General features: G+C 38.9%; 5 protein-coding genes, 1 non-coding gene and 1 pseudogene across 7 annotated transcripts in view; 4 read left to right on the forward strand and 3 right to left on the reverse strand.

Moving 5' to 3' along the window:
* Window positions 1-2359: 2359 nt before the first annotated feature.
* Window positions 2360-3106, forward strand: LOC115623115 (annotated as a pseudogene).
* A 290-nt stretch (window positions 3107-3396) lies between these two features.
* Window positions 3397-4254, reverse strand: LOC115623055 (uncharacterized protein CG13380-like). Its single transcript, XM_030517233.1, has 3 exons — window positions 4100-4254; window positions 3749-4029; window positions 3397-3677 (listed from the first exon to the last, which is right to left on the reverse strand). The coding sequence occupies exons 1-3, from the start codon at window positions 4101-4103 to the stop codon at window positions 3540-3542; spliced, it is 423 nt and encodes a 140-aa protein (XP_030373093.1). The 5' UTR covers window positions 4104-4254; the 3' UTR covers window positions 3397-3539.
* A 560-nt stretch (window positions 4255-4814) lies between these two features.
* LOC115623127 (uncharacterized protein CG13380-like) lies at window positions 4815-5416 on the reverse strand. Its single transcript, XM_030517335.1, has 2 exons — window positions 5133-5416; window positions 4815-5032 (listed from the first exon to the last, which is right to left on the reverse strand). The coding sequence occupies exons 1-2, from the start codon at window positions 5337-5339 to the stop codon at window positions 4958-4960; spliced, it is 282 nt and encodes a 93-aa protein (XP_030373195.1). The 5' UTR covers window positions 5340-5416; the 3' UTR covers window positions 4815-4957.
* Window positions 5417-5779: 363 nt separating this feature from the next.
* Trnap-cgg lies at window positions 5780-5851 on the forward strand. Its single transcript has one exon. It is a non-coding gene; the product is annotated as a tRNA-Pro (tRNA).
* Window positions 5852-6005: 154 nt separating this feature from the next.
* LOC115622319 (ubiquitin carboxyl-terminal hydrolase nonstop) lies at window positions 6006-9915 on the reverse strand. The gene is made up of 6 exons (XM_030516225.1): window positions 9912-9915; window positions 8830-9581; window positions 8353-8754; window positions 8147-8257; window positions 6564-7423; window positions 6006-6486 (listed from the first exon to the last, which is right to left on the reverse strand). The coding sequence occupies exons 1-6, from the start codon at window positions 9913-9915 to the stop codon at window positions 6444-6446; spliced, it is 2172 nt and encodes a 723-aa protein (XP_030372085.1). The 3' UTR covers window positions 6006-6443.
* Window positions 9916-9977: 62 nt separating this feature from the next.
* LOC115622715 (protein aurora borealis) lies at window positions 9978-12215 on the forward strand. Its single transcript, XM_030516753.1, has 2 exons — window positions 9978-10398; window positions 10456-12215. Exons 1-2 carry the CDS (start codon window positions 10115-10117, stop codon window positions 11927-11929), a joined length of 1758 nt encoding a protein of 585 aa, XP_030372613.1. The 5' UTR covers window positions 9978-10114; the 3' UTR covers window positions 11930-12215.
* Window positions 12216-13510: 1295 nt separating this feature from the next.
* LOC115622882 (protein phosphatase 1 regulatory subunit 16A) overlaps window positions 13511-25203 on the forward strand; it is a 53743-nt gene continuing 42050 nt past the window's right edge. The window contains exons 1-2 of one of the 2 annotated variants that reach the window (XM_030516976.1): window positions 13511-14373; window positions 14437-14487. The gene's annotated coding sequence lies outside the window, so the exon portion shown is untranslated. The remainder of the gene's footprint in view (window positions 14374-14436; window positions 14488-25203) is intronic. The other variant, XM_030516977.1, reaches the window with a different exon arrangement.

Genomic DNA, 25203 nt, shown 5'->3' on the forward strand with positions numbered 1-25203 from the left:
GATGTACCATCGAATACAAGTAGAAGGGTGAGGGAAAAAGTGTGTTATGAAAAAGAAGTTTTCAGCGACAAAAATTTAATTGAAGAATTATGTAATAATGAAAAATTATCTATTCTATTATAAATATTTAGAAGACATTAAGCAATATTTATCAACCTCATCAATGCATTGAATAGAAAAAACTATCAATATCCACATTTTTAAAAAGTGTTTATCATATATATACTTGATTTTAAATCTTTCAAATTGACTCTTCTGCTGAGCTAATTAAAAGTAATTCATAAATCGTTCATTTTATGCAGCTTATAGTAATTTTTCACTATCTTTTGAATATTAGGTATATATATACTATACCTATAGCTTTTGAAAAAGCTGGGAATATAAAAAAACAAATACAGTGAAAACTCCCTTAATGAAAACTCCCTCTTTTATCCGGACACTCTTCGGCTGACAGTTTTTCTAAAACATTCGATCGGTTTATAAAGTATTTATTTAAGTATCCCCTTAAGCGGACAATCCCCTTGGGCGGACAAAAATTCTCTGACCAAGAGAGTTTTCACTGTAAATGTTATTTGTTTATTGAAAACATGTCTAAAGTATATACACATATACGATTTTTATTCGAATTCATGAAGAGCAACCCACTACAAATATATTGTTTGACAAAATAGATTCAACTAGATAAGTAATACCCATTGATATTAGTTAGATGCCAAACCAGCATAGGACAACCGAATGTGAACAACTCCAAAATGAAGAATTTCCAACGATGTTGCAAAAGTAACTACAGTTTTCCTACACTATATCATAAGATAAAATATATATTTTTTATACCCTGTACCCAAAGGGTACAAGGGTATATTAGTTTTGTACGAGTGTACATGGAACACACAGAAGGAGGCGTGGCAGACCCCACAAAGTATATATATTCTTGATCAGCATGACAAGCCGAGTCGATATAGCTATGCCCGTCTGTCTGTCTGTATGAACGCAAGGATCTCAGAAAGTATAAGAGCTAGAATAACAAAACTTGGTATCTAGATTCTCCTAAGCCCGAGAAAGGACGAGTTTCTTCATTTTTCCCGATGCACAACCCCACTCCCCCCTATTCAAGATTTTCTATAACTCCCGTAATTCTTGGAATTTTAAACTAAAATTTGGTGGACACATCCAGTTAGTGATTATATATCCGTATACCATTATGATAGGTTCTGATGTAAATGTAAATATATGTATGCATGTATGGAATATTTTATATTTAATTAAGTTAATTCATTAAATTAATTTAATTAAATAATTAAAATACATTTATTTATGTTTTTGTGGGGTGGTACAGGGTATTTAAGAGTTGAGCCTGCTCGACTTTAGCATTCCTTTCTTGTTTCCATATACATTCTTCTATATATTATAGCCAAATATAAGTTAAAGAGCTCGAACTACCCATATACTACCTATTTACTACTAACAACTGAAACTCTGTTTAAAATGTGTATTGAGTAACGAACATAAAAACCATTGAGGCCCAATTACAATTCTTACTTATAGTTCGCAAATACTACATACATGCGGGTACAAGCCAAAGAAAGTTGCGGTTCTTGTAATGGCCGTCTATGGAATACGTAGCAGTTGTGTAAAGGTCCTCTGACAAATTGAAGTAAAAGAAGTTGGCAAGAAAACAGGCGACACTGCAGCCGCAGGCACACAAACTGCTGCATTGATTTATCGTCGTTCGCCTGTTGAAGCGCCAAAAAAAAGAGTGCAGCAAGAAGCCCCCAAGTTGTTGAACCAAGTGAAAGCGGTAAAGTGAAAAAAATAAACATAAGAAGTGATAGACGAAGAAACGCAAACACAATCTAAAGCGTTTGCCGCTGCTCCTGCACTTATCAGCTCGCTGCAGCGCAGTACTTGCGACTTGGACTCGAGGGCTTTGTAAAGCGATTCCGAAATGTGTTGAACTTTTAAGTGATTGAATTGCGGATTGTTTGCGTATTGAATAGAGTGCAAATGTGGCACCAGGTCGGGCCAGAATCCACAAGGTTATGAGCCGAAACAGGTATGTAACTAGAGTATTAATATTTTAAGAGAATTTAAAACTGAGCTTTAAATCGGTGAGATGATTTCTATAGGTGAAGGAGAATGAAGAATACACTTTGGCAACCCAACAACCTACAATTCCACCATTCAATAACTGCCGAAATAAGTATGTTTGTATAATAAAGCTTTTATTTGTGAAGAAAAAATGAAGCTTTCCTAAAAGATGAATCGAAAAACAGTTAAGTAAATGGTAATAGAAACGCTGTCCCTCTCTAACACTATTCAGTGTTCCCATGATAAAAATCTAATATGACATTCCATGTAACTGTCAAAAGTTCTCCTGCGCTATCGTGACAATCATACTCTACGTACGAACATTTTTCTCTGGCTCCTGTTCAGTTGAAAGGAAAAACATTTGCCGCCCTCATTTTTGCTGGAAAACTGTGAGAAATTAATTGAAAACGAATGTACCATCTCTGCTCATTATCTAATTGCAGGAAAAATTAAAATGAAACCGGAGAAGAAAAACAAATCGGGCGTTCTGCTTGAGGATTCGCTCATCATCAAGTCAATCGATACGGATGGCAAACATTTTGAACGCGTCTCACGCATTCATTTTACATCAGAGATCTTTGGCTTTGATGTGCTGGCCGACATAAACGTCTGGATATATCCGGTGAAGGTGGGCGAGAAATTCAATTGGATGCTGGCTCGCACTCTGCGCTACGATGGTGGCAGAGATCCGGCCTATTACAATAAGCAGGACAAAGAAACCGATCGCGCCAATGACTTCCAATACGTCATGTATGGGCAAGTCTATCGCATCGAAGAGCCAACTGGTTGCGATGGCAAGCAGATGCAGACTGTCTTCATATCATATGGGGGATTGTTGCAACGTATCAAGGGAGATCCCATGTTAATGAGAACCTTTGAGCTCGATATGGATGTATACTTTTTCCTAAAGCGTAACAAGAGCGATTAATTTTAAGTTATTACTCCGAAGTGCGTGACTTTTGTTCTGTTCAGTCGACTGCAAGAATATAAGAGATGAAGTTTTTGAAGTACATATTAACCTTTCGTTTCACTGGCAACAAAACAATTGTCGATTCACGAATACTACCTGTGCCCGTTGTCACTACAGGTTAAGTGCAACATGTTGCACCGTCAATCTTTCCTCGAGCCATTACGAAATCGCTTTCATGCTGAAGAGTTCCTCGAAGTTGTGCGAGTATGTGGCGCCTGCCGGCTGGCATATGATGGTTTTTTAAATCGAATTTTGTCCTGATCCTGGCACCCATGTAAGTGGCCTTAATAAGCATTAAAGCTATGCGCATCAACGAATTTTTATACAAATACGAATTCTTGTCATTTGCTTGGCCGCACGACCAAGAATCTAATTAAATTTTAAGACGCGTACGTGTACGCGGTTGTATTTTAAAGAATAAACATTGTTAAATGTGTAACAGGCAATAAAATGATGATGTCGAGTCGAGTATCTAACTCGTTTATAGATCGTCGTTGCCGCCTGGCAAGGTAGCGTCTTCAATTTTGCGAATCTGTTCCCATGTCAGATCGGACTCCTTGATAGCCACTATGGAAGCTTGGCAGTATGGGCACTCGCGAAAATCCATCAAATAGACTTCCTATAGGGAAAGAGAGTGAGTTTATTTGCAGTTGGAGGTATTTCGAGAACTAGGACTAGTGAGGTACTTACGAAAGGATGCTTGACGCACTTCTCGGTCAAGCGTCCACGAAAATATTGATGGCAAATGCCACACTCATAAACTTTTGAAGCACGATCGCAAATACAAGGAACAATCGTGCTGTTGTTATTTTCATCTTCCTCCTGCGCTTCGATGGTCAACAAGCGATGACGTGGCGGCTGATTGCCCTTTGGTGGTTTGGTTCCAGAACCGCGATTTGATGAATAAAGGGCTTTCAAACGAGCCGCAATATCTTTGGGCTCGATACCGGTTTTAGAGCGCCAGTTACGATCTACGCAAATATTCAAATTTTTCATTGTAAGCACCCTTCACGTACAATGTATGTATGTATGTATAATTACCCATTTTGTTCAATTTTTTTTTTTTATTATTCCCTTATTGTGAAGTAAGGCAATACTGATTTTTGAAGAAACTGCAAAGTTGACAGTTTGACAATTAAAACATTGCCTTATACTTCGAGCACACTGCAGCTGTATTTTGAGAAAAATTTCGTCAAGAAACGTTTCTTTTAGTTACAAGTTCGCATCATTTCGGGCTTTGGATAACGGTGCTTGGTGGTGTGGGAAACCGCAGACGTAAAAGTGTTTATTAGCCGAATAGGGCTGCAATTTATATTCAATTAATTTTGATTTAGTGAACTAGTTCCAATTCATTGGGTTACCCAAATGTCTTCAGCTTTGTACAGAAGGGAGTTCTTGAATGATATTTAAGAACTGATTTTACCGATCCGATGTTCATAGCCGCTCCATACCGTCACAAACAAAATTAAGGAAAATACCTGTACCCACATTGTTCAAAGAAAATCACTTCAAAGACAGATTTTTAAAAATTAATTTGTCTTATGCTCGAGATTACATTATTTGAATCAATTTTCAATAATAAATTACATTTTTTAAACTTAATTCATAACTTCGCAGCTTCAGCACAGCAATTTACTGCGAAGTTTATAACGAACGGATCCGACGTGAAACCAGATCAGTGAACCAAACAGCCCAACTTCTCAAAGAAAAGAATGAAAGAGTGACAAATAAGAAATCGAATAAAAGCGCAGCAACATAAAATTCATAATTTGTTTGTATGACACAAATTGTTTATTTTATATGTATGTACACATGTATAGTTATGCGTGGTACATAGTATTTATGTATTCCTCTATGTGAGTTGCGTTCTCTGTTTACATCAGCCGTCAACGGCTCCAGTTACTGCTTCAATTGTAAATATTTAACATCTGCGCCACAGAAGCCACAGTTACGTGCATCCATTAAATAGGCAACCTATGTATGTGTGTACATATGTATGGACAAATGCACAAGAATGTTGAGTAATATCCACTATAGTTGTATATTAAGTATTCACTTTTACCAACGATCTTACCTCTGGATGGACTGGACAGCGCTGACTTATACGTCCTATAAACGTATTGCGGCAGCACAAGCAGCAAAAATTTTGACGCTTTCGCTCGCAAACACATTGATGTTGATCCTTGCGCAACTGATCCTTGGTTTCATCGCTGGTGACGACAATTTTGTGGATAGTAATAGAATAGTCACTTCTTTGTTTTCCTACGACGCGTGCTTCCATTGTAAGTCCAAAGTTTGACTGGGAAAGTGTTGGTCTGCCCAATTCCACGTATAATTCCCCCAACAGTTCTTCAACAAGTGTTTGCTTTGTCTGTCAGGTCTGCCAGGGCTGCTTCCCTTTCATAACATAGTCTTGTTGACAGCTGAAGCTGTGACAGCGCAACCCTATATAATGCTCTAAGAATTAAAACTAAATTATGTGGTTTGCACACAATAATATTTTATTTATCTGCTTTTTTAAATTTATTAATTATTAATGATTTTTATTTATTGTTTTGCAAGCGAATATTTTGAAATTTGCGCCCAGTGGTGTGTGAATTCGCTAAATTTAGCATATACATAAGCCGCGGAACACTAGCGCCACTGTAGTCTAAATTGTGAGCTGTTTGCGTGTAGAGTACGTTCGACTCAAATACATAATGTGGCAGTCCGTTCCCAACCGGCTCGTTGGTCTAGGGGTATGATTCTCGCTTCGGGTGCGAGAGGTCCCGGGTTCAATTCCCGGACGAGCCCAAGTTTAAATTACCTAAATTTTTTGCATTTTTCTCCTTTTCCGCATTTTTAAGAAAAAGCGGATCCAGCGAGCAGATCGCATATTCTTCACAAACTGCAAAGATGTTAAAATGCGCATATAGTACACAAACAAAAGAAAGAGCTGCTTCGCAAATATGTTTATCATTAGGTTTTTGTTTGTTTGTTTTTTTGTTGTTCGCAAAGCGTATTTGTATGGTTGTTGTTCTTATTGTTGAGGGGAAAATTTGTTGTGTTTTGTAATGACGTCTTCTTCGTTCATCCGTATTTGTTGCATGCCATGCAAATTTTTACATAAGCCTTAGCATTTGTTTAGTGTTATGTTGGAATACTTATAAACTGATTTGTTTTTCTTCTCTGCTTCTTTTTCCTTTAGTTTTTTGTTTGTTTGTTAAGATTAATTGTTTTAGAACTGCCGCTGCCGCTGCCACTTTCGCTGCGTTGTCTGTGTATGTATATGCTACATGTGCTATACGTGTGTATGTGTGGGTGTATTGAATGATTGTGTATTTGTTTCCAGTTCCAGTCTCTCTCGGTCCTCCTCGTCCATACGTGCTTAAACGCCTCACTCGCCTTATTCGTATTCCAGCACGTTTTTATGATAAAACAATAAATAACTGAAATGAAATTTAATTTTGGATTTTTTTCAACTATCCAAAGTCGAATGGAAGACATTTTTGTTGGCTCCACTCACCCCTCGCTGTCCAGCACCTGCTTGAGCGAAGCCATCGTTATCACATGATCATCGCACTTGACCCACGTGTCCTTCTGGTGTCGCACATAGGCCGTATAGTGACCCGTGTCGATGGTGCCCACATGGTTGACAACGGCATACAGGGAGAAACGAAAGTCCCCGTAAGCGTTCTTCTTCTCGGACATGAATGGCGTCATATCGAACTCAACGGGAAACTGAATGAACGATGAGATCTTACGATCGATCAGCGCCGAGTGCTCGAACCGTTTCAGGTGAAACGACACGACACTGGGCAGTGTGCGTAGGCTGAACTGTTTGGTGGACTCCTGATACGATTTACAGGTCGAACACTTGATCTTGGCCGCCGATCCCAAATGCTCGGCACGCGTATAGCGCTCCAGGCAATCGATGAGGGTCTTAGGCGTCACACCGCCGTGCGTTGTCGTCTCCCCGAGATCGAGCGAAATATCCCAGAAGGGATCGAATGTGGTCGAAACTCCGTTGCACGCCTGGCACACCACGTCGCTCTGCAGCATGCCCGTAAAGATCTGGTCAATAATGCAGTTGCACTGACCAAAGCAATGGCCAGCCGTCGAATTAGAGCTCGCTGAGGAGTTGGAGCCACCGCCACTACCACCACCGGTTCCGCCGCCTCCACCAGAGGAGCTGTTGCTCTTCCCGCTGTTGCCCTCGTGCTCCGACTTGGCCTTCACGCAGTGGCGATGCAGCACGTCCAGAGTAGCAATAAAGAACTCGTGTGCATCCTGCTGCTCGTAGCCGGCTAGATGCTTGGCATGATTCCAAATTAAATGCAGCAGTCTGTGCAGAGAGAGCGGCGACCGCGAGCCGGAATAGAACTCCTGTTATCAGGCAGAAAGAGAGAGTGTGAACCAAGTTGTCTTAGCGAGTGTTGCGCAATATTCGCGGGCTGCTACTTAGTCCCTTTTGTTATTATGAATACTTAGTAATGATACTGTTTCGAAAACTTGTTGTAATAATAGAACATCGAATTGAAGATTATGAAATTATGGTCGATTCATAAATCAATATTCCTTTCTCGATTTCCATAGATTTTTTTAGCTGTTTATCCCAACCAAAACTTCACTTTTTAGAATTATATATTAATATTTCAATATATCACTGCGACGTAGAATCATTGGAAATTTGATTGCTTTAATATTAAACTATATTTTATATTTAATTGAAACTAATAATTAAAGACAATATTTAAGAAATATACGTATAATACCGGGTAAAAGCTTTAAAATTATTATTAATTTGTATTATTATAAATATTATTTGCGGACTTTGTTAGTATTCAACGTTTTCACTAACCGGATTTAAAATTTTATAATGAACGAATCAACAAATAACTAGTCTTGTGTCTTCCGAGTATAATATGAATGGGATAGAAATGTAGTAATGAGCTCGTCCCCACTTTATGGTTTTCAAAATCACAGTTCACATTACTGTGCAAAAAATCACAGTCTCCGCCATCACTAGGAGGGTAGACTTGAAAACAGCTGTACGAGCGGCTCTCTGGCCGCTACTGCGTCTGCGCTAACACTCTGGCATACACTCACCTGGAAGAGACGCGAGACCTCACACACGAGACACTTGTGTGAAGATTTGCTGCCGCAATCATGCCGGTCGGACATGAAGTAATCGCTCAGCAATGGTGTGTGTACCAACGCCTGGGGGCAAGCAGATAGACAGAAATTGGGAAGGGCAGTTAAGATTCACATCTACATCTAGTATATGTTTAACGTCAATAATTTCGGAAACTCACCTGGACAATGCAATTCATAAAGCACGTGGCACCCAGATTGAGCAATCCCCGCAATCCAATCGTTTGATTGGGACGCACAAGACGACGTCGTGCATTGGCGAGCAATAGATTCGTCTCCTTGGCCGTGGGAATCCAGGGCTGCCAGCCTAAACTTTTCTGCAAGTCCTTGGCCTCCAGCTTGCGATTGATCAGCGCATACTCTCGACTTCTGGCATCATAGATGAAGTCGCGACAGGCGTAGCAATACAGGGTGCCATGCGACAGCTCCAACGCCACATTATGTTTTTTGGCACGCAAATGGCTGGTGATGTGCGTCCCCCGACAACCAAAGTAGATGCAATGGAGGCAGGCATAGAGCTGTATGCCATAGCTGCCGCACTCGAAGCAATTGCAGTGTATGGCCTGAGAGGGAGTGGTAAGGGGAGGATTGCAGAGATGGGTAGCTATGGGTTGGGTTCGGGTCGGTTTACTACTCACCTTCTTTTCACGCGCATCTTTGTTAATGCAGGCCGCAAAGTATGCATCGATGACGCGAAACGTGTCATAGCTGTGTTCCTTCACGTAGCTCTGATAATGCCGGCATCCAGTTTCGGACATGACATTGACATCGACGCTGGCGTCAAGCTCAACGGCAACGGCAAGCTTTTGCACGGTTAGCAAACAAGTTGATAAATGCGTCGCATTCAAAGCGTTCGCTGTTTGTTGCTGTTGTTGTTGGCCCTTTGTTAGCTGCGTGCTGTCTTCGGCGTTGTTGTCGTTGATGCCGCCCCCACCGCCCCACCCACTTCTAGCAACAGTTTCGTCGGCCGCACACCGGCCGGCAGTTCTGCTGCTTGTTGTTGTTGTTGCTGCTACTGGACTTACAGTTGTTGTTGGCGCTGCTTCTGCTGTTACTTTTGTTGTCTCTGCTGCCGCTGCTGCTTCTGTGAGGGCCGCTCCCCGGCCAGCCGACGCCACCAACGCGTATACTTGCGCTTGTTTATTGCTACCACTGCTGCCGCTGCCACTGCCACTGCTGCCAATACTACTGCAGTAGCTGCTTGTCGTACTATCAACACTATTTTCTTTTGTTTTCGTTCGTTTGCTAGACGGTTGTTGCACGTTTGCTTTATCACACTTTCGCTGTTTTCGCCGAATTTTGGCCACTTTTGTAATGAACACACAAAGTGTAGAAAATAGGAACTTCGGTTTTGCGTGCTCAGCTTTAAGCAAAGAGCCGAAAATTTTCGCTTAGTTTTCTGTTTTTTCCGCAACTCAAGATTCTGATTTACACCAATTTGCACGCACACACACATTTATGCACGCAACACACACGCCAACACGCATACAAACACAACCGCACACAGCTGAATTTTCTTCCGATACTGACGACAGCTGCGCAGTAATCGAAGAACAGTCGGGGGCGGTAATTATCGACGCGGCGCGGATCTAGCAGTTTAATTCTTTCCTTTGTTTATACCTTAATTGTACTTAATTTAGGTGATTTTAGGTTATGATCTGTATTTACAATATATTTTCGGAAAATTCGACTTTATTGAAGCTATATTTTAAAAATAAACCCATATAGTAGACGCACGCGCATTCAAATGTTCGCATGTGTACCAATTTATCGACTACGCTGTACAGCGTCAAACAGCACTGCCACACGCTACCCAACACTTTCATATTTGAAATACTGACAGCTGCCTTGCAGCGGCGGCGGATATCTTTTAACACAAATTTAATTTAAGCTATACTAGTAACAAAATTGTGCAAAAGCTGTATGAAAATGTACACGGATGAGGTGAGAACACCGCAAGCATTGCAGACACACTACTATTCAAAAGTTGGCGAAGTAAAATGCCGTTCCCTGGCGAACAACAGACGCAGCAGCGCCAACAACAGTGCCGAGAGCTGCGCCACGCCAACGAATGGCGCCAAACAAAAGATGAGCTGCAGTCCTAAAATGTCCATAATATGTACACCGCCTCCAAAGCGCTTTCACAAGGTTCGCAATCCTTTTGAAGGGGCACTCACTGATCGTCTGCATTTGCCGCTTATTGCCAGGTAAGCTGCCATTAAAAATGTATCACATCCTTTCGCTACAATGTCTTGTCCTTGAAGTCCCTCACTGTTTCAATGCCGCTCACACACTCCACAACTCTCGTCCACACAATTTGAATGGGACATTGAGGAAGTCTCTCAACTCAAGCCCGCCGATGTGGAGCCGCATGAAACCCAATTCCACGACTCACCCGATCCTGAACAGGAGTCGAAGGCGCAGCTAGCCATTAGCACATTTTTTAAGGAGTCTCAGATCGTGCCCAGTCCTGTGGACTGTCCGCTGCGTAGTCGACGCATTATTTTGTCGGAAATTCAAGGCGACACACCCATTTCAAACAAAACCACAGGACCACGCCGCGTCCGTGACTGCGAGGTACAAACTGAACTGACATTGCCGCCTGTGCTGCCCAAAGCATTAGAGGACGCTCTGCGTCCCTATCTGCAGCCTCATTTGGCTGGTAGTATGAGCGTGCCCCGAAAATCTCCCGGAGGCGATATTTTTAACAGCTCGATGCGTCGGAAATTATTCGATCTCCACAATGTTGTTGTGCTGGGTGAGAGCCAGCAGCCCGAACAGGATCACGTGGTGGGCTCAAGTCCCCAGGCCAAGCAGACGCTCTTTGCCGGCCGTCTTTCGGACTCTACAGGCGATGAAGGTTCCAACAGCTTTGGCTGTCTCTCGCCCATTCGCAATTCATGTGGCCTTCGGCAAGGTACCCCCGATGATGGAAATGGCTATCGCAAGCGGAAAAGCCTGCTCCACGAACTGGAGTTGCCTTCACCCATTGCTCAATCGGAGCATTTAAGTCGTCGAATGCGTAATGTTGAGCACACTTCAAGAAGCAGCTATCGCGAGCAGAGTAATACAAGTGAGCACGTGACTCTCTCGGAGCTAACGACCACAGGCTGTGCGGTGACACACAATAATTTCACGCCCGAACGTAGCTCCTCACCCATGCAGCTGCTAGAATACAGCTCTACAGACTGCAGCATTAATCAGCGCGTTAGTCGCTTGCGCGTGAATAGTACACGCCAGATAGCCCAGAAGTTGTCGATACAGGAGGTCGAAGAGACCGGCGGTGAGGACGATAATGAGGGGGAGGACGACGAGCCCGAAACGGAGGATGAAGATGGCATGCAGGTGTCTCAACTCTCAACTCACAGCTTCAACTGCAGCTCCTCCAATTCGGACACGCCACGCGGCCTTCATCGTCGTTCTGCCAATCGTAAGAATCTCTCTCAATCGTTTAACGCGAACACCAACTGGTCGGATGACGAGGCCGAACAAGTGGATCAGCCAGATCAGGAGCAGGCCCAAAATGCAATACGGACTATTGGAAATACGGTGGAGGAGTGGCTCCCAATTACAAATGATTTGCCGACCGAACCGGTCGGTTTTTATCGCACAGACAGTGGATTCAATGATACTAGCAGTGTCTCAACGTTTGCCTTCTCGCAGGAATTGCCAGCCTCTGACGGTGGAGCCCTAGATGTGAGCATGGTTTGCTGTTCTACGCCCTCAACTCGTTCCTGACATACATACGTTCCTGTTAATACTTATATATACATTTGTATTCAATTTTAGTCTAAATTCGCAATCCTAGACTCAAACTGCAATGTTGCCCACCGAATTTAAGGCCTTCTCGATGTTTAATCAATTGTATTGTGTTAACGTTTAAGTTATTCTATGTAAATTTTTGTTTATGTAATGTTTCGTCTTCATGTTTGCCAAATAGTCTTAAGTTCACACATATTTGCAATCACACATACAATTCGACGCTTAATTCAGTAAATTAAAGTTAATAAATATTAAATAAATACTTTACCAATTTCTTGAGGGTACATATAGTAAAAAAATACAACAAATATATATTAATAGGGGCTTTACAAAGTGAAGTTTGTTTTGAATCATTAATATTAATTAATGCCATGGCTCTCTCCAGATCTTAATCAAACTTTTATTATATACATGCAAATATACAGCTTAGAAGTAATCAAAATTGTAAGTAAGATTACATATTCGAAGCAATAGCTACGTGGCTTTTACCTTAACGAAATGGATAATAATAAAGATATTTACAGACTCATAAAGTGTTCCATAATTTGACTTGATGATTTAAGATACTTACGATTATTCATAAGTTGTCTTTAAAAAGATTAAAAATGTAGGTGGATGCATTAGGTGGATTAGGCGTTGGCATTTGGCATTAAATGTGTGATAGGATCAAACATGTATTTGTGGGTTTAGAGAAATCATGATGGATATTTTTCATATCATTTTGGAGCTTACCACAGTCTAGATGGTAGTTATTTGAATGTTTAGCGAGTGCTGCGAGTGGGGATTTGTGTTTGAAAATAGGCTTACGAATTTGTGTTGAAAATCTGATTTTATGGATCTAATGATGTCAGGGATGTGGATATTATTTTAGGAAATCAGAGCGTATTTAACTTCTGCAGCACCGTGTTTTTCATAACGTTAATATTGCAATGGCTGGACCCCAGGCTTGTAAGGGGCATTATGATACTATAATCACAATGCTCATAATCAGTACATAAAACAAATGGATTTGGAATTGCTGTTTGTGCAGCTTGAAAAATAGCTATTAGTTGCATTGCTGCAAAAAGTAGAAAAGGCTTGTAAAGGCTGTTGTGGTCAATGCCAAAAGAAATGGAATCTCCTGGCTTGGAACCATCGGTGAACATTTATAAAGGAGTAAAGGACGGCAAGAAATCTTTGATTTGGGGGAACATTAGTCGGTACTATATTGGCAAAGGCGATGATAAGCAAACACAATTTTTTGTTATGTGTTAAATTTATCATTCCAAGTCGTACGATTTATTGTGTTCAATAAAATAAGTTTGTCGTGATTTTGTATGAAATTTTGTATTACTCCATCACGCATATCGTACTACCTAATCCGCTTCACAGCACTAACAACAACATTCGATACTTCGGTTGGTATCGCGTCACGCTTCTATCGATCTGGCAGCACTCTGGCACTGATCATCAGCTGGTAGGTGCTCTCAGTTTGGTTCTGGTCGCCGTTTTAACCGCATCGTTTGTGGCGCGTAGTTCTTTGTTTACGGTTTGTTTTAAACGTTATTGTCGGCGCGCTGGCATAAACAATAAATAAAAAGTTGATGCGGCTGCATTTTAATTTCTAGTGCTTGTTCTGATTTATGCTTGTGCTGTTGTTAACAAATTGTAAATTACACGTGCAAATTATTCGATACATCAGCGCTAGCAACCACAACAACAACAAGCCTACGAAATTGTTGCACTACTTTTCACCTGTGTATTGCAATGTGAGTGTGTGTATGTGTATGTGCTTGTGTGTGCGTTGGCTACGTTTGGCTTGGTTTTGTGGTATGCGTGAATTTTATAAATAGCAAGAGCAAAAAAAAAAGATTACTTCTTGAAAGCGTAGCAACGGCAGCCACTACCGCAGCAGCAGCAGCAGCGGTATGCCAAACCAAAAAGAAAGTGCGAAAAAAATAAATAAAAATATTTTTGTGGGGCAGTCGTTAAAATAAAGCGTTGCTGCATGGCAATAAATTAGAACGACGCGTAATTGAGCCAGGTGGCAAACAAATTAAATGTAAATAAAATTATGAAATAAAAATGAAAATAGGCAAAGGCGGAAACTGTGCAAATAAAGGAAATTACGATTACTACTACCCCCTCGGCTAAATTCCTGTTGCGATCAAATCAAAAACCAGTTAGAGCCCCAACCGGACTGCCAACGCAGACTGCGGCTGCCGCTGCTGCTGCTGCATCCGTTTTAGCGAAAGTTTTTTATGGTGTGTTGTTGTTGGTGTTGTTATTGTCGCTGTCGTCGTCGTCGTCGTCCACAAAAGTGTGCAAACAAGCCGAGTGCTCAGCCAGCTTGCCATCTAGCCAGGCTAGCCAATCAGCCAGCTGTTAGCGAGCATAAATGGAAAATAAAATCTTGCCTGCCAATTAATTGTGCTGTGAAAGTGTGTATTTGTTTGAGTGTTGTGCATCATAAATAATGAATGATATATTTTTACACTTTTCAGTGCAAATTAATTGAAATCCATCGTCGTCATCGTTATTGAATAGCAATAAAGGTAAGTGCCACCGCTTGATACATGTTGCTAAGGCGCGTGTTGCTGGCAACTCTTTTAAGCTGGCGGGCAACCCTTTTTATGCGCTCTGTGCAATTTCCGCTATAATTGTCAGTTGTCCATGGAAAAAAGCGTAATTAAACAGGCAGCCAGCTAGTGAGACAGTCAGGCAGTCAGCCAGACAGACAGACAGACAGGTAAACAGGTAGACAAGGTGGGCAGGCAGCAGCAAACAAAGAGTAAGGCACACAAACAACGGCAGCAACAGAAATAAAAACAGGCTAAGAAGTTAGCTTCGTCTGGACCGAAACCGCATACACCCTTCAATGTGCTTTTTTGTTTCCAAAATGTATTTTAACAAAATTAAAAAATAAACCAAAATTTTATTTATTTAAAAGCATCAATTTATTTATAACATAAATTATGTGATAATAAAAAACTTTAAATATTTAGAGCGAAAAGAAAAATTTCCAAAAGTCACAAGTCTCTACTATTCTAAAATTTAGTAAAACTAAACATCACAAAAGCAAATACAAATTAAAGTTGAAGCTTTAAATGTCCACATAAGTGTAATAATAATACATATTAAAATATTATCAGTTTTTCCTCATTTGTTTCATCCATCTTTTTAACATTTTAAATGCATTTTCCTAACAATTCCTAACAGTTTTATTTTTCATGAAGGAATAATTAAAAGTGCGTGTTCATTTAGTTCGCAAAGTATTTTAACTTACATCTAAATCAGTCGCATCTCTTTTTCCTATCATTTAAAAATATTTAGATCAGAAATCAAGTGTATTTTTTTTAATATACTTTCATATATACTTTGAAATTGTTTAAAAAAACTACCAAAACCATATAACATACCCGAATTTCGTTTTGAAATAAACACCAAAAACGGTCACACTAGGGGGCATAGACTGCTAGTTATACACTAATCTATCTATCATTCATGGTTATCATTCTCAATTTGGTTCCCATATCTTTATGATTTAAAAGCGGAAATACTCTTTACAAATCATATTGTTTCCATGGCAGCCATATAGTATAGAGATCTGACTTAGATATAAAACTGATAGATAAACGGACGAATAGACAAACACGCAGACTTTGGTGTGTACTGTGAAAACTCTCTTAATGCATAAAAGAATCCGGACACCGGACTCTTACCTGGACACTATTTCTAGAACACTTCTTCGGCTTACTAAGTATTTAAGAATGCTCTTAAGCGGACCCTCTCCAGGAGAGTTTTTAAATGTTTGCATTGTCGCATTAAGTTGACTTTTAACATCTGGTCTAGCACTGTGCCTTTCGGCTGTTACAAACGTACACATCAAAAGCAATATAGCCTTACGCTTTTCAGTAAAGGGCATGAAAACACCGCTTCAGCAAACAACTGCAGACAAGGCCTGCAGCGGAATTGGCAGCAATAGTCAGTCGTTGCACCGGTCTCATGCAAGTTGAACTTGTTGTTGTTGTTAGTATTGTTGCTGCTGTTGCTGTACTTGTGTTACCAATTTTGTACATTTGCCGACAAACGCGGCTACGACTACGACTTGAAAACAGAAACCGGTTACAAGCCGAACTGAAATATTCTAAAAAGCATTGCTCTCTCTCTCCATCTCTCTCTCTCTCTCTCGCTATCCCCCCTCTCTTATTAACCCTCTTGTGTTGTTCACGCTTCACTGCACTCGCTGCCGTGCTGCTGGGCTGTTGTTGCAACGGCTAGTAGCGGTGGCGGTGGCAGTGGCGCATGCGTGCAACTTGTTGCTGCACTTTCATTAAACGCACATGCATATGTTTTCCTGTTTGCATTCGCCAGCACCCTCCCCCTTCCCCCCTCCAATATGCGCCGCTCACAAATTCAATTTCTAATATTAAAATCAAACCCGTTTGCATCCTTCTGACACACTGACATCTTTTTCTGGCCACTTTTGTTGCTATTATTATTTTGATCGTTTTTGTTGTTTTTGTTGTTGTTGTTGTTGCTGTTGTTGCTGCTGTTTCTGCTCAGCAATTTTGTTTAATTAATTTGCAGTTGTCACCGAACTTGTTTTATGTTTTCTCTTTTGTTCAATTAATGCGCATGTGTGTGTGTGTTTCTCGTCTTCTTCTCATTTGCATTGATTTGCAAATTTTTATTGTCTGCTTCTGCTGTTGTTGCTCTTTTACGTAATTCTGTTTGCTTGTTGTTGCTATTAGCGAGCTGTTAAATTTTCCAATTTATTTTATTACTATTATTATTTGATTATTGAAATGTTGCGAACAAAGCTTGACTTTGCAATTTGCAGGCTTTGTTTGCCTAACTTATTTAAACTATAGTATGTGTGTATCTAGGAAATGGTTTGCGTTTCAGGGGCATCTACATAATTTAATCAATGTACTACTTAGTTAGCTACCCGGGGAATAAATTAAGAATCAACTTCAAGTTCAAGTGTGAGTGCTTCCTGTGAAATCTTTTTAATGTACTATTCACTCGATTGCGATATTAACGAATAAAAATAAATAATTTGTAACAGATTTTTGCTTTATATTTCTAAGCGTTTCTATTAAACGATGCTTAAACATAACTTGAAAGATGTCTCATGTAAAGAATAATCGACTTCATAATCTCCTAAAGATAATAAATACATACATATTTGTTTATTCTTTAATTTGCTTTAAATGTTGGAACGATTCTATGCACACTAAATAAAACCTGGCTAAACCATACCACGAACTCATCCCTATCCCCACTACGTAACTTCCAATAATGTCGAAAATGGAGTATGGAACACACAAACTAATAAGGTCTGGCTCTTCCGGCTAACATGCTCTTTCATGCCAAAAAAAAGGTCGCTTGAAATAAAAGAAAACTCGGTTAAAATTTAAATTAAATTTAAATTTCGTTCAAACGATGGTCCTCTAAAAAAACATCCAAAATCGCATCACTTTCAATTTCGCCCCAACTAAACCAATCATATTTTTAAATATCAGATTATGGGCATTAAAATCATCCATTTCTTCAAAATAGTGCAAACAAATGTTTCTCCAAGGCAAATATTCCTTGCCCTCCCCAAGACCTAATATATGGATGTTCCAGTTCTTTTGGCATATTCTAAAACAACCCAACTAAATCTTCCTCATTACCTAAACCACACTACTTGCGCTTTTCAAATCTTTTATACTACTCCCTACAAGTCATACAATTACTTTCATTGCATTAATTTTTTTTTTAATTGGACACTAGCATGGAATGATCATATAAATAAAAAAATAATAGATCGGACATAGGGATTTCTTAGATTCAAGGCTTGGTACCTAAGTGGCTTACACTACAAAATAAAATCGACATTTTGGTAGAAAAATTTAAGCTTTAAGCAAACACTAAATTTTCTGTTCAATTATATGTCATGAGTGCTATATACCATAAATACTTTACATCGCATAGGCACATTTAATAAATAAATAAATAAATCATATATACTTAGTACATAACAGCGACCACAAAACAAATAATGTAGACAACAGAAACGATCCCAGCCGACACAAATTAACAACAAATGAGGAAGCCAAGTACCTGTTTAAATATATAGTATGTATATTTTTTGCAGTTCCTCGTAGAACTCACAATATAAATTACTCAACTGTTTCTAAACTAATTTATTTATTTATACTTTTCGTCTATTAAATTATTTATCGCACGATCTCGAAGTGTCCAAATAATGTGTTTTTATACTCTGTACATGAAATGTACAAGAGTATATTAGGTTTGCGGGAGCTGAAAAATGTAACAGGCAGAAGGAGGCGTGGCAGACCCCACAAAGTATATATATTCTTGATCAGCATGACGAGACGAGTCGATCTAGCCCTGTCTGTCTGTCTGTCCGTCTGTCCGTCTGTCCGTCTGTCCGTCCGTATGAACACCTGGATCTCAGAGACTATAAGAGATAGAGACACCAAATTTTGCACGAAGATGCGTTATGTGTGTATTCTATACGAGATTGTTTTATTTTTTTGATTTTCCCCCCCACTTCCCCCCTATGGGGGTTTTCCCGATTTTCCATTCGTATAATCGCCTATATCTCGGAGACTATAAGACCTAGGAACACAAAATTTTAGTCCCAGATGCCTTATGTGAATACGCAGAAAATGTATATTTTGGAATTCCCCTCCCTCCCCCCTCTACCCCGCAAATCGTAACTCCCGTAATTCTTGGAATTTCGAACTAAAATTTTGGAAATACCCCCAGTTGGTTATTATGTGTCCGTATGCCAAATTTCATTATGATAGACCGATTTAACAAGAAGTTATAGCCATAAATATATTTGCTGATGCAGCGCTGCTGCAGCGCTGCTCAAGCGCTGCCCGCGGCTGTTGTTGATGTTGCTGTTTGGTTGACTGCGAAAATGCTTACACAGACACGAATTGATGCGCATAGGCATACATACACTCACACAGACGCAATTGCTATGTAAATGTGCAATTATACACCCTTTACGTGAGTTCGAATACCGAGAGAGGCAAAATCGATCAAATTTTTTTTTTTATTTTCTTAATTTTTTTTATTTTCTATAATTATTGTAAACATATGTACAGAGTATTTCAAAGTCGGGACACCCGACTTTAGCTTTTTTACTTGTTAAGACTAGTGCCATAAGTTATAATGATAAGCAACTTTAATTAAAGTCGCTGTAATACAAAAACTAATCTTATCGATCTCATGGCCGCCTGTATTGAGGCTAGTTTGAAATAGTCAAAGGTCTTTAAGCCAAAATAAAATGTTGCCGTCCAATGTTATCAGACCGATAAGTATAGAAAATAGTTTGCATGCCAAGAGCAACAGACATGCAAGGACTCTGCTCTGCACCATATGGAAAACGCTTCACTGCGCCCATATGGACACACACACTCACACATACACACACACAAAATATGAGTGTATGTGACATTTGATGTGGCATCAATATAATACTGTATAGTATGTTTGTAATTCAATGCCTTTTATGGTTTGGGGCAGAGGCAGACATCTGTTTAATTAGTTGCTGGCAGCTGTCGCAGGTAGAGAGATAGCCCTTGAATTTGGTAAACAACAACAACTTGTTTAAACGGAAAATATTTAACTTGCAGTCGTTAATTGCGCACTTTCTAACGGTAGTTCGCTACTGACGTTTAGTTGCACGTCATCTCCCCAGAAGTTGGTGAGCAAGCGGAAGAAGTGCAGGGGAAAGGGGAAGCAGAAGAAGGCAGAGCCGAGCAGAGCATCAACCAAGTCATGTCAGCCAACTAATTCAATTAGTGTCGTGTGAATTACTTGCTTAAATATGATGGACATACTGAAGACAGTAGCAACTGTAGCAACAACAACAATAACAATACTAACAACAACAACAACAACAACAACAACTGTTATCCAACTCTCTTGTCCGAGGCTGGAAGTTGCCTTGGTCGGATGGCCTGCCTTGATTATTATATTATCGCCAGCACAGAGCCACTGGGCCAAAACTTTAGTCCAAGCAAGTTTCATTTTGCATTGTTTTCGCTCTTCGACTCTTATCCCATTGCCACCCTTTCCGCCCCCTCCCCCCGCTCTTTGTATTGTCTCTGTCTCTCGAAAATTGCAGAAGCCAAACAACGAAACAATGAAAACTTTTCTATTTGCAGACATTTTTGTGGGTGTCAAGCTCGTTTGCTCGCAAGTGGCACAGAGCGACAGGCAGTTGCAGGAACATCCCTCCTCCCCCCCCCAGCACTCCCCCAACGTCCCACTTCACAGCGGCAATATCCACAAATAGCAAACAATTGTGCTTTTGTTTACTAATTTGTGGCTGTTGCTCGCTGCAGTTGTTGGTCTAACTTTATAATTTGTTTTGTTTACTTTCTTTGGCTTGGTTTAGTTTGCGTTGTCTGCGTGTCTCTGTGTGTGTTTTTTTGTGTTCTGTTTATTGTTTTTTGGTATTTTAAATGTATTTTGTGCAAGTTCAGAGTTCATTTGCCGTTTTAATTGCAGTCTAATAGCTCGAAAGCCCTTTTCATTTCTGTGGTGAATGAGCAAGTTCTGCGGGCGCTTAGTTGACTTTGTAATTGAGCGTTTGTAACTTGCTCGTTTGTTGTTTTCATTCAAGATATTACTGCTTAGAGAAATTATAAATATATAAGAGCTTTAACGAACATTGATAGCTTCGTGAGTAAGAAATATTTCCTTAACATATATGTATATTGTTATGTACCTAGCTCAGTAATTGGGCTTACTTGTAGATATAATTTCTTCGATTTGTGCAATAGTTACTTCATCAATATTTTAACACTGCAATGCACCTATTTTTCTCTTATTGTAAGAACAGATCGCTCAAGAGGGAAATTTGTCCATAACTCACGAACAGCTAGTAAATTGATCGCATAGAAAGCAAATGTTTCACAAATTAGACACCAATTTTCCCCCATTTTAGGGACAAATATCCACTAAAAAATTGGAGTTACAGTTGTTTTGTTATGAGTTGGGCAAGCTACAGATTTTAGTTTTATATTAATAGACAGAGCAGGAAGAGCGGAGTTATTTATTCAGCAATCAGTAGAAAAAAATGTTATAAAGCATACACTTGTCCGTCTATCCGGCCTGCGGTTAACATAATTAACCAACTGCTGATCAGATAACGACGATAAATAAGAAAATAGTACTTCTTTTTTTGGGGCTGCCTAAAAATCCTTTGCTTAAGCAAACAAGTTAGCATGATGTTACTTTTCGCGATATGAGGTCTCCAATTATTGTGAAAGGTGGGGAAATGTGGACTCCTAGAAGCAGTCCCTCACATGCCATAATGTTATCTACCGAACAAATAAAAACATTTACTCACATCACTTATTTGTTTGTGTTATATTTCAAATAGATAGTCACTCTTCTAAATAGAAGACGTAATTAATTAATAGAAAACACATACCAAATTGATTGTTATCTCAAAGAGCAATTCTTCTACATTTATACGAATAGTAGATATTCGCTCTGATTTTCTCTGCACCTCAACACAAAGCCAAAGACATCGTGGGTGATAGGCCATTTCCCGAATTCATTAATCAACCGCTAACAATTTATTATAAAATGTTTTTAATTTGTAACAGAAAATATAAAGCGCCATTCTTTTGCGAAATGATTAATTATTTTTAACTTTTTGGCCCAATTGTGCACACGTAATGTTTTATTATAACAATTACTCTTCCATTCAATTATCAGCGCCAAACACATACATACATATTTACATGGGTATGTACCTAGAAAGGTACCTGTATAGTATATACTTACTATGTGTTTTCACACAGCTATCAATGCGCTAGACATATTTGCTTAGTAATTATTGAAAAGAAGAACGAGCGTTGTGTTGGCCAAGTTAATCGAAACAATGCGAGAAACTTGTCAAGTGTCCGAATGACTAATTGCCAATGGAAATGTTCGAATAGGAATAGGAAAAACCCGAAACGTTGAAATGCCTTCAAATTTTATAACATTTAATGGCCAATTAGTGTTAGCCATAAACTGTTTGCTGCCTGTGTATTGTGCTCTGTGCGAAATCATAAAAAGTGCCCTCTCAAATTTGGCCTACCGCAATCGACAAAATACACAAACATACACACACACACCCTCACACACCCACAGACACACCCACACACCCATATAAATGCCACAAATCACAGGGCCGTAAACAATTTGAGGATGTCCGGTCAGCCGCTCGCACGGCTAGCAAACAAATCACCCAAATCGACCGACCTATTGCCTTAAAACAGGCTCCAATTTCTAATTGAAGCCAATTACGTTTTTTTTTTGCTTGCCACAATAAAATGGTTTCAAAATAAACTCGAGTCCAAGTCTGGTTGGTCCAGTGTCGCTAGCCTGCTTAGAAGGCCCTAACAAAGAGAGTTCAATTAATTGGAAAAAATGTTTGTAACGTTGAATTTCATTCCAATATTAGCCAGACCGGAAAAATATTAAAATTGAAAGCCAGAACTGGCTCAAATATTAATGACTATAGCTACGGTCTGATTTGCAAAATAATTTGAAAGTTATTTCCAAAAAAAAGTTTGTTGTAGAAGAGAACAATAATTTAGTATCGATTTCCTATTGGTTTTAATTTTAATGAAAGGTTGAAGATTGTAATCATGAAATATTTGGAAAATTCGCTAAAATGCTGTGCAAATTATTTGCCTGTCTGACCACAGCCAAATACAACTGAAAGGCGCCACAAATATTTTCAAATACTAAATTTTATAATTAAAATATATTCCATACATACATTTGATACATATATCTCTCCATTCGCATTGTATATAATTCTCAAAATATTATGGTTTTGAAAGTCTTTTAGAGAGAATTATGGAGATAATGTAAATATAGAAATGTTCGTATTTAGTGAGATATATGGGGTAATTTTATTTTGTGAAAGATTTTATAAAAGTTGTTGAATTTTAAAACTTTACACTTTATTGTGCGAAATATGAAGAACATATAAATATAGGAATGTTCGTTATTAGTGAGAAATATGGGGAGCATTTTATTGTTGAAAGATTTTTTAGAAGTTAATGAATTTCCAAACCTTATACTGAATCTATAAGCCTACGTTCTAATAGATAAGCTGGCCCAAAAAAATATGTTGATTTCTTTCAGATGTCAAATATTTTTGCAAATTGAGAAAATTATTGGGAATCTTAATGTGCGAGAGAAAGTCTCTTCATATATTGTTACTGAAAACTAATGGTCTGGTGGGGATTATTTCAATTACAGCCAAAAATAAATGTACATAAAAATATAGTTTTCTTCAATAAATATTTTTTTTATTTTTATTTTATTTAGAATATCAACAATAGTTCTGTCAATTATATAATATAACTTAATACAACAATTTAAACTAAACTTAAAAGATAAAAAAGTCTAACACAAAGCTGTACAATAACGTCTATTAATGCCTCCGATACGCGGGGGGAATTTTATTTGCCAGTTGGCCACCTATATCTTCAAAACCTACTTGTAAAATATCAGAAATTTTAGTGTAAATTATTATTATTATTATTATTATAATGTATGAACGTTACTTAAGCGAAAACCATTTCCATTTGTGTAGTGGAAATTTTCAAACGAAACGAACGCTTTTATCGGTGCAGTGTCTGAGGTTAGGGTATTAGCTTTTCGAAGATCGTTTAGTATTGCAGCTTCGCTTTTGTGTTCAATGCTATTAAGAACTTGTCAGCGTCAGAATCAGAATTGGAATCGGAATCGGGACAAGAGCCAGAACCGTGACCAAGTTACGCGCAAGTTATTTAGAAATGAAAAAAGCGCACAATAAAAAAAAACATATTTTTATTAAATGGGAAAAAAGAGGCCGCTTTGTAGACCGTTCTTGGAACACCATTTGTGTGACTGTCAGAGCAGTGTGGCGCGAACGGGAGCGGCACAAAACTTTTCTGGCGCAACGGCAATGAATGAGTTTCAAGTTGGCCAAAAAGTTGTATGGCAGAAGCCACTTACTTGTAGTTGCCGACTTTGTGCGAGGTTTTCTTACACTATTTTTCTTCTTTTCAAAAAATTATTATTATTATATTCTTTAGGGCTGGCTAACTAGCAAGCAGCGACTCAAACAACAGCAACAACAACAAAACACTTTGATTTTGTGTAAAGCTCTCTCGCATTTCTGGTAATTTTTCGAGTGCAACTCGAGTACAAATAACTCACACATACTCGCATGTACATACATATGTACACATTATTGCGATTTATCTGGTTATGAGGGATTGCTAGATTGTTGTCAACGTTATTGTGTTTGTTGTTGTTATTGTGCATAGTTGTTGTTGCCTTGCTGTGTGCTATGGCAGTCACGGGTCTATTTCAGTTAATTATCGCGCCCGCTGCAGGCTAACTTGTTGGCTTTGACGGACGCACTGACTGACTGAATTACTGAATGACTAAATGAGTAAATGACTGCCTGACTTTTGATGGTCGGCCGTTCTGACGCAAGTTGACTGATATTTTTGCTCCAATGATCTAATCAAAAACAAGTTGATTTGAATTGTTGTTGCTATTATTATTATTATTGTTATTGTTTTTCTTTTTGTTGGCTCTTGTCAGTGTCGCAGCGGGCTGTGGCTTACTGTCTGTCTGCCTATCTGTCTGTTTGCATATATACTATATGTGCACATATATATATATATACATATATAAACTGGCTAATTGTGATATGCATTTTGGTTATACCTACGGCTTGAAATAAATATTTTGTTACTTTATAATGGCCAGCTTTGAATGCAGTGCTATATATGCAAAGCAGATATATATATATATATAATATATACTGATATATGCATATGTGTGATGATAAATGTGTGAGCTAGGCGTTTGTATTTTGTATTTTGAAGGCCATTACAGTCGTTGGCCAAGTAATCTGCTTTGTCCTCTTAGATTTGTGATGTGTGAATGATTTCAACAGACTGAAGTGACAAGTGAAATAGTGTGTTAAAGATAATTACATTTTAGAAGAGTGTTTAGCTTACAGTTTAAAGATTTTCTTGTCTGGCTTAGGCTATAGTAATTAACCAGTAATTGTGCATTATTTGTTCAAACATCATTTACAATCATTATTACAATGCATCTGAATTCCGACTAGACATAGATAAAGTGTGAAATGGGACATTGATTAGTATTTGGACAGTTTTAATTAAATTTCTGATTTTGGAAACGAAGCTCTTTCCTTTGCCAGAATC

Source organism: Scaptodrosophila lebanonensis, unplaced genomic scaffold (assembly GCF_003285725.1).
Source record: "Scaptodrosophila lebanonensis strain 11010-0011.00,11010-0021.00 unplaced genomic scaffold, SlebRS2 tig00000043-arrow-pilon, whole genome shotgun sequence".
NCBI lineage: Eukaryota > Metazoa > Arthropoda > Insecta > Diptera > Drosophilidae > Scaptodrosophila > Scaptodrosophila lebanonensis.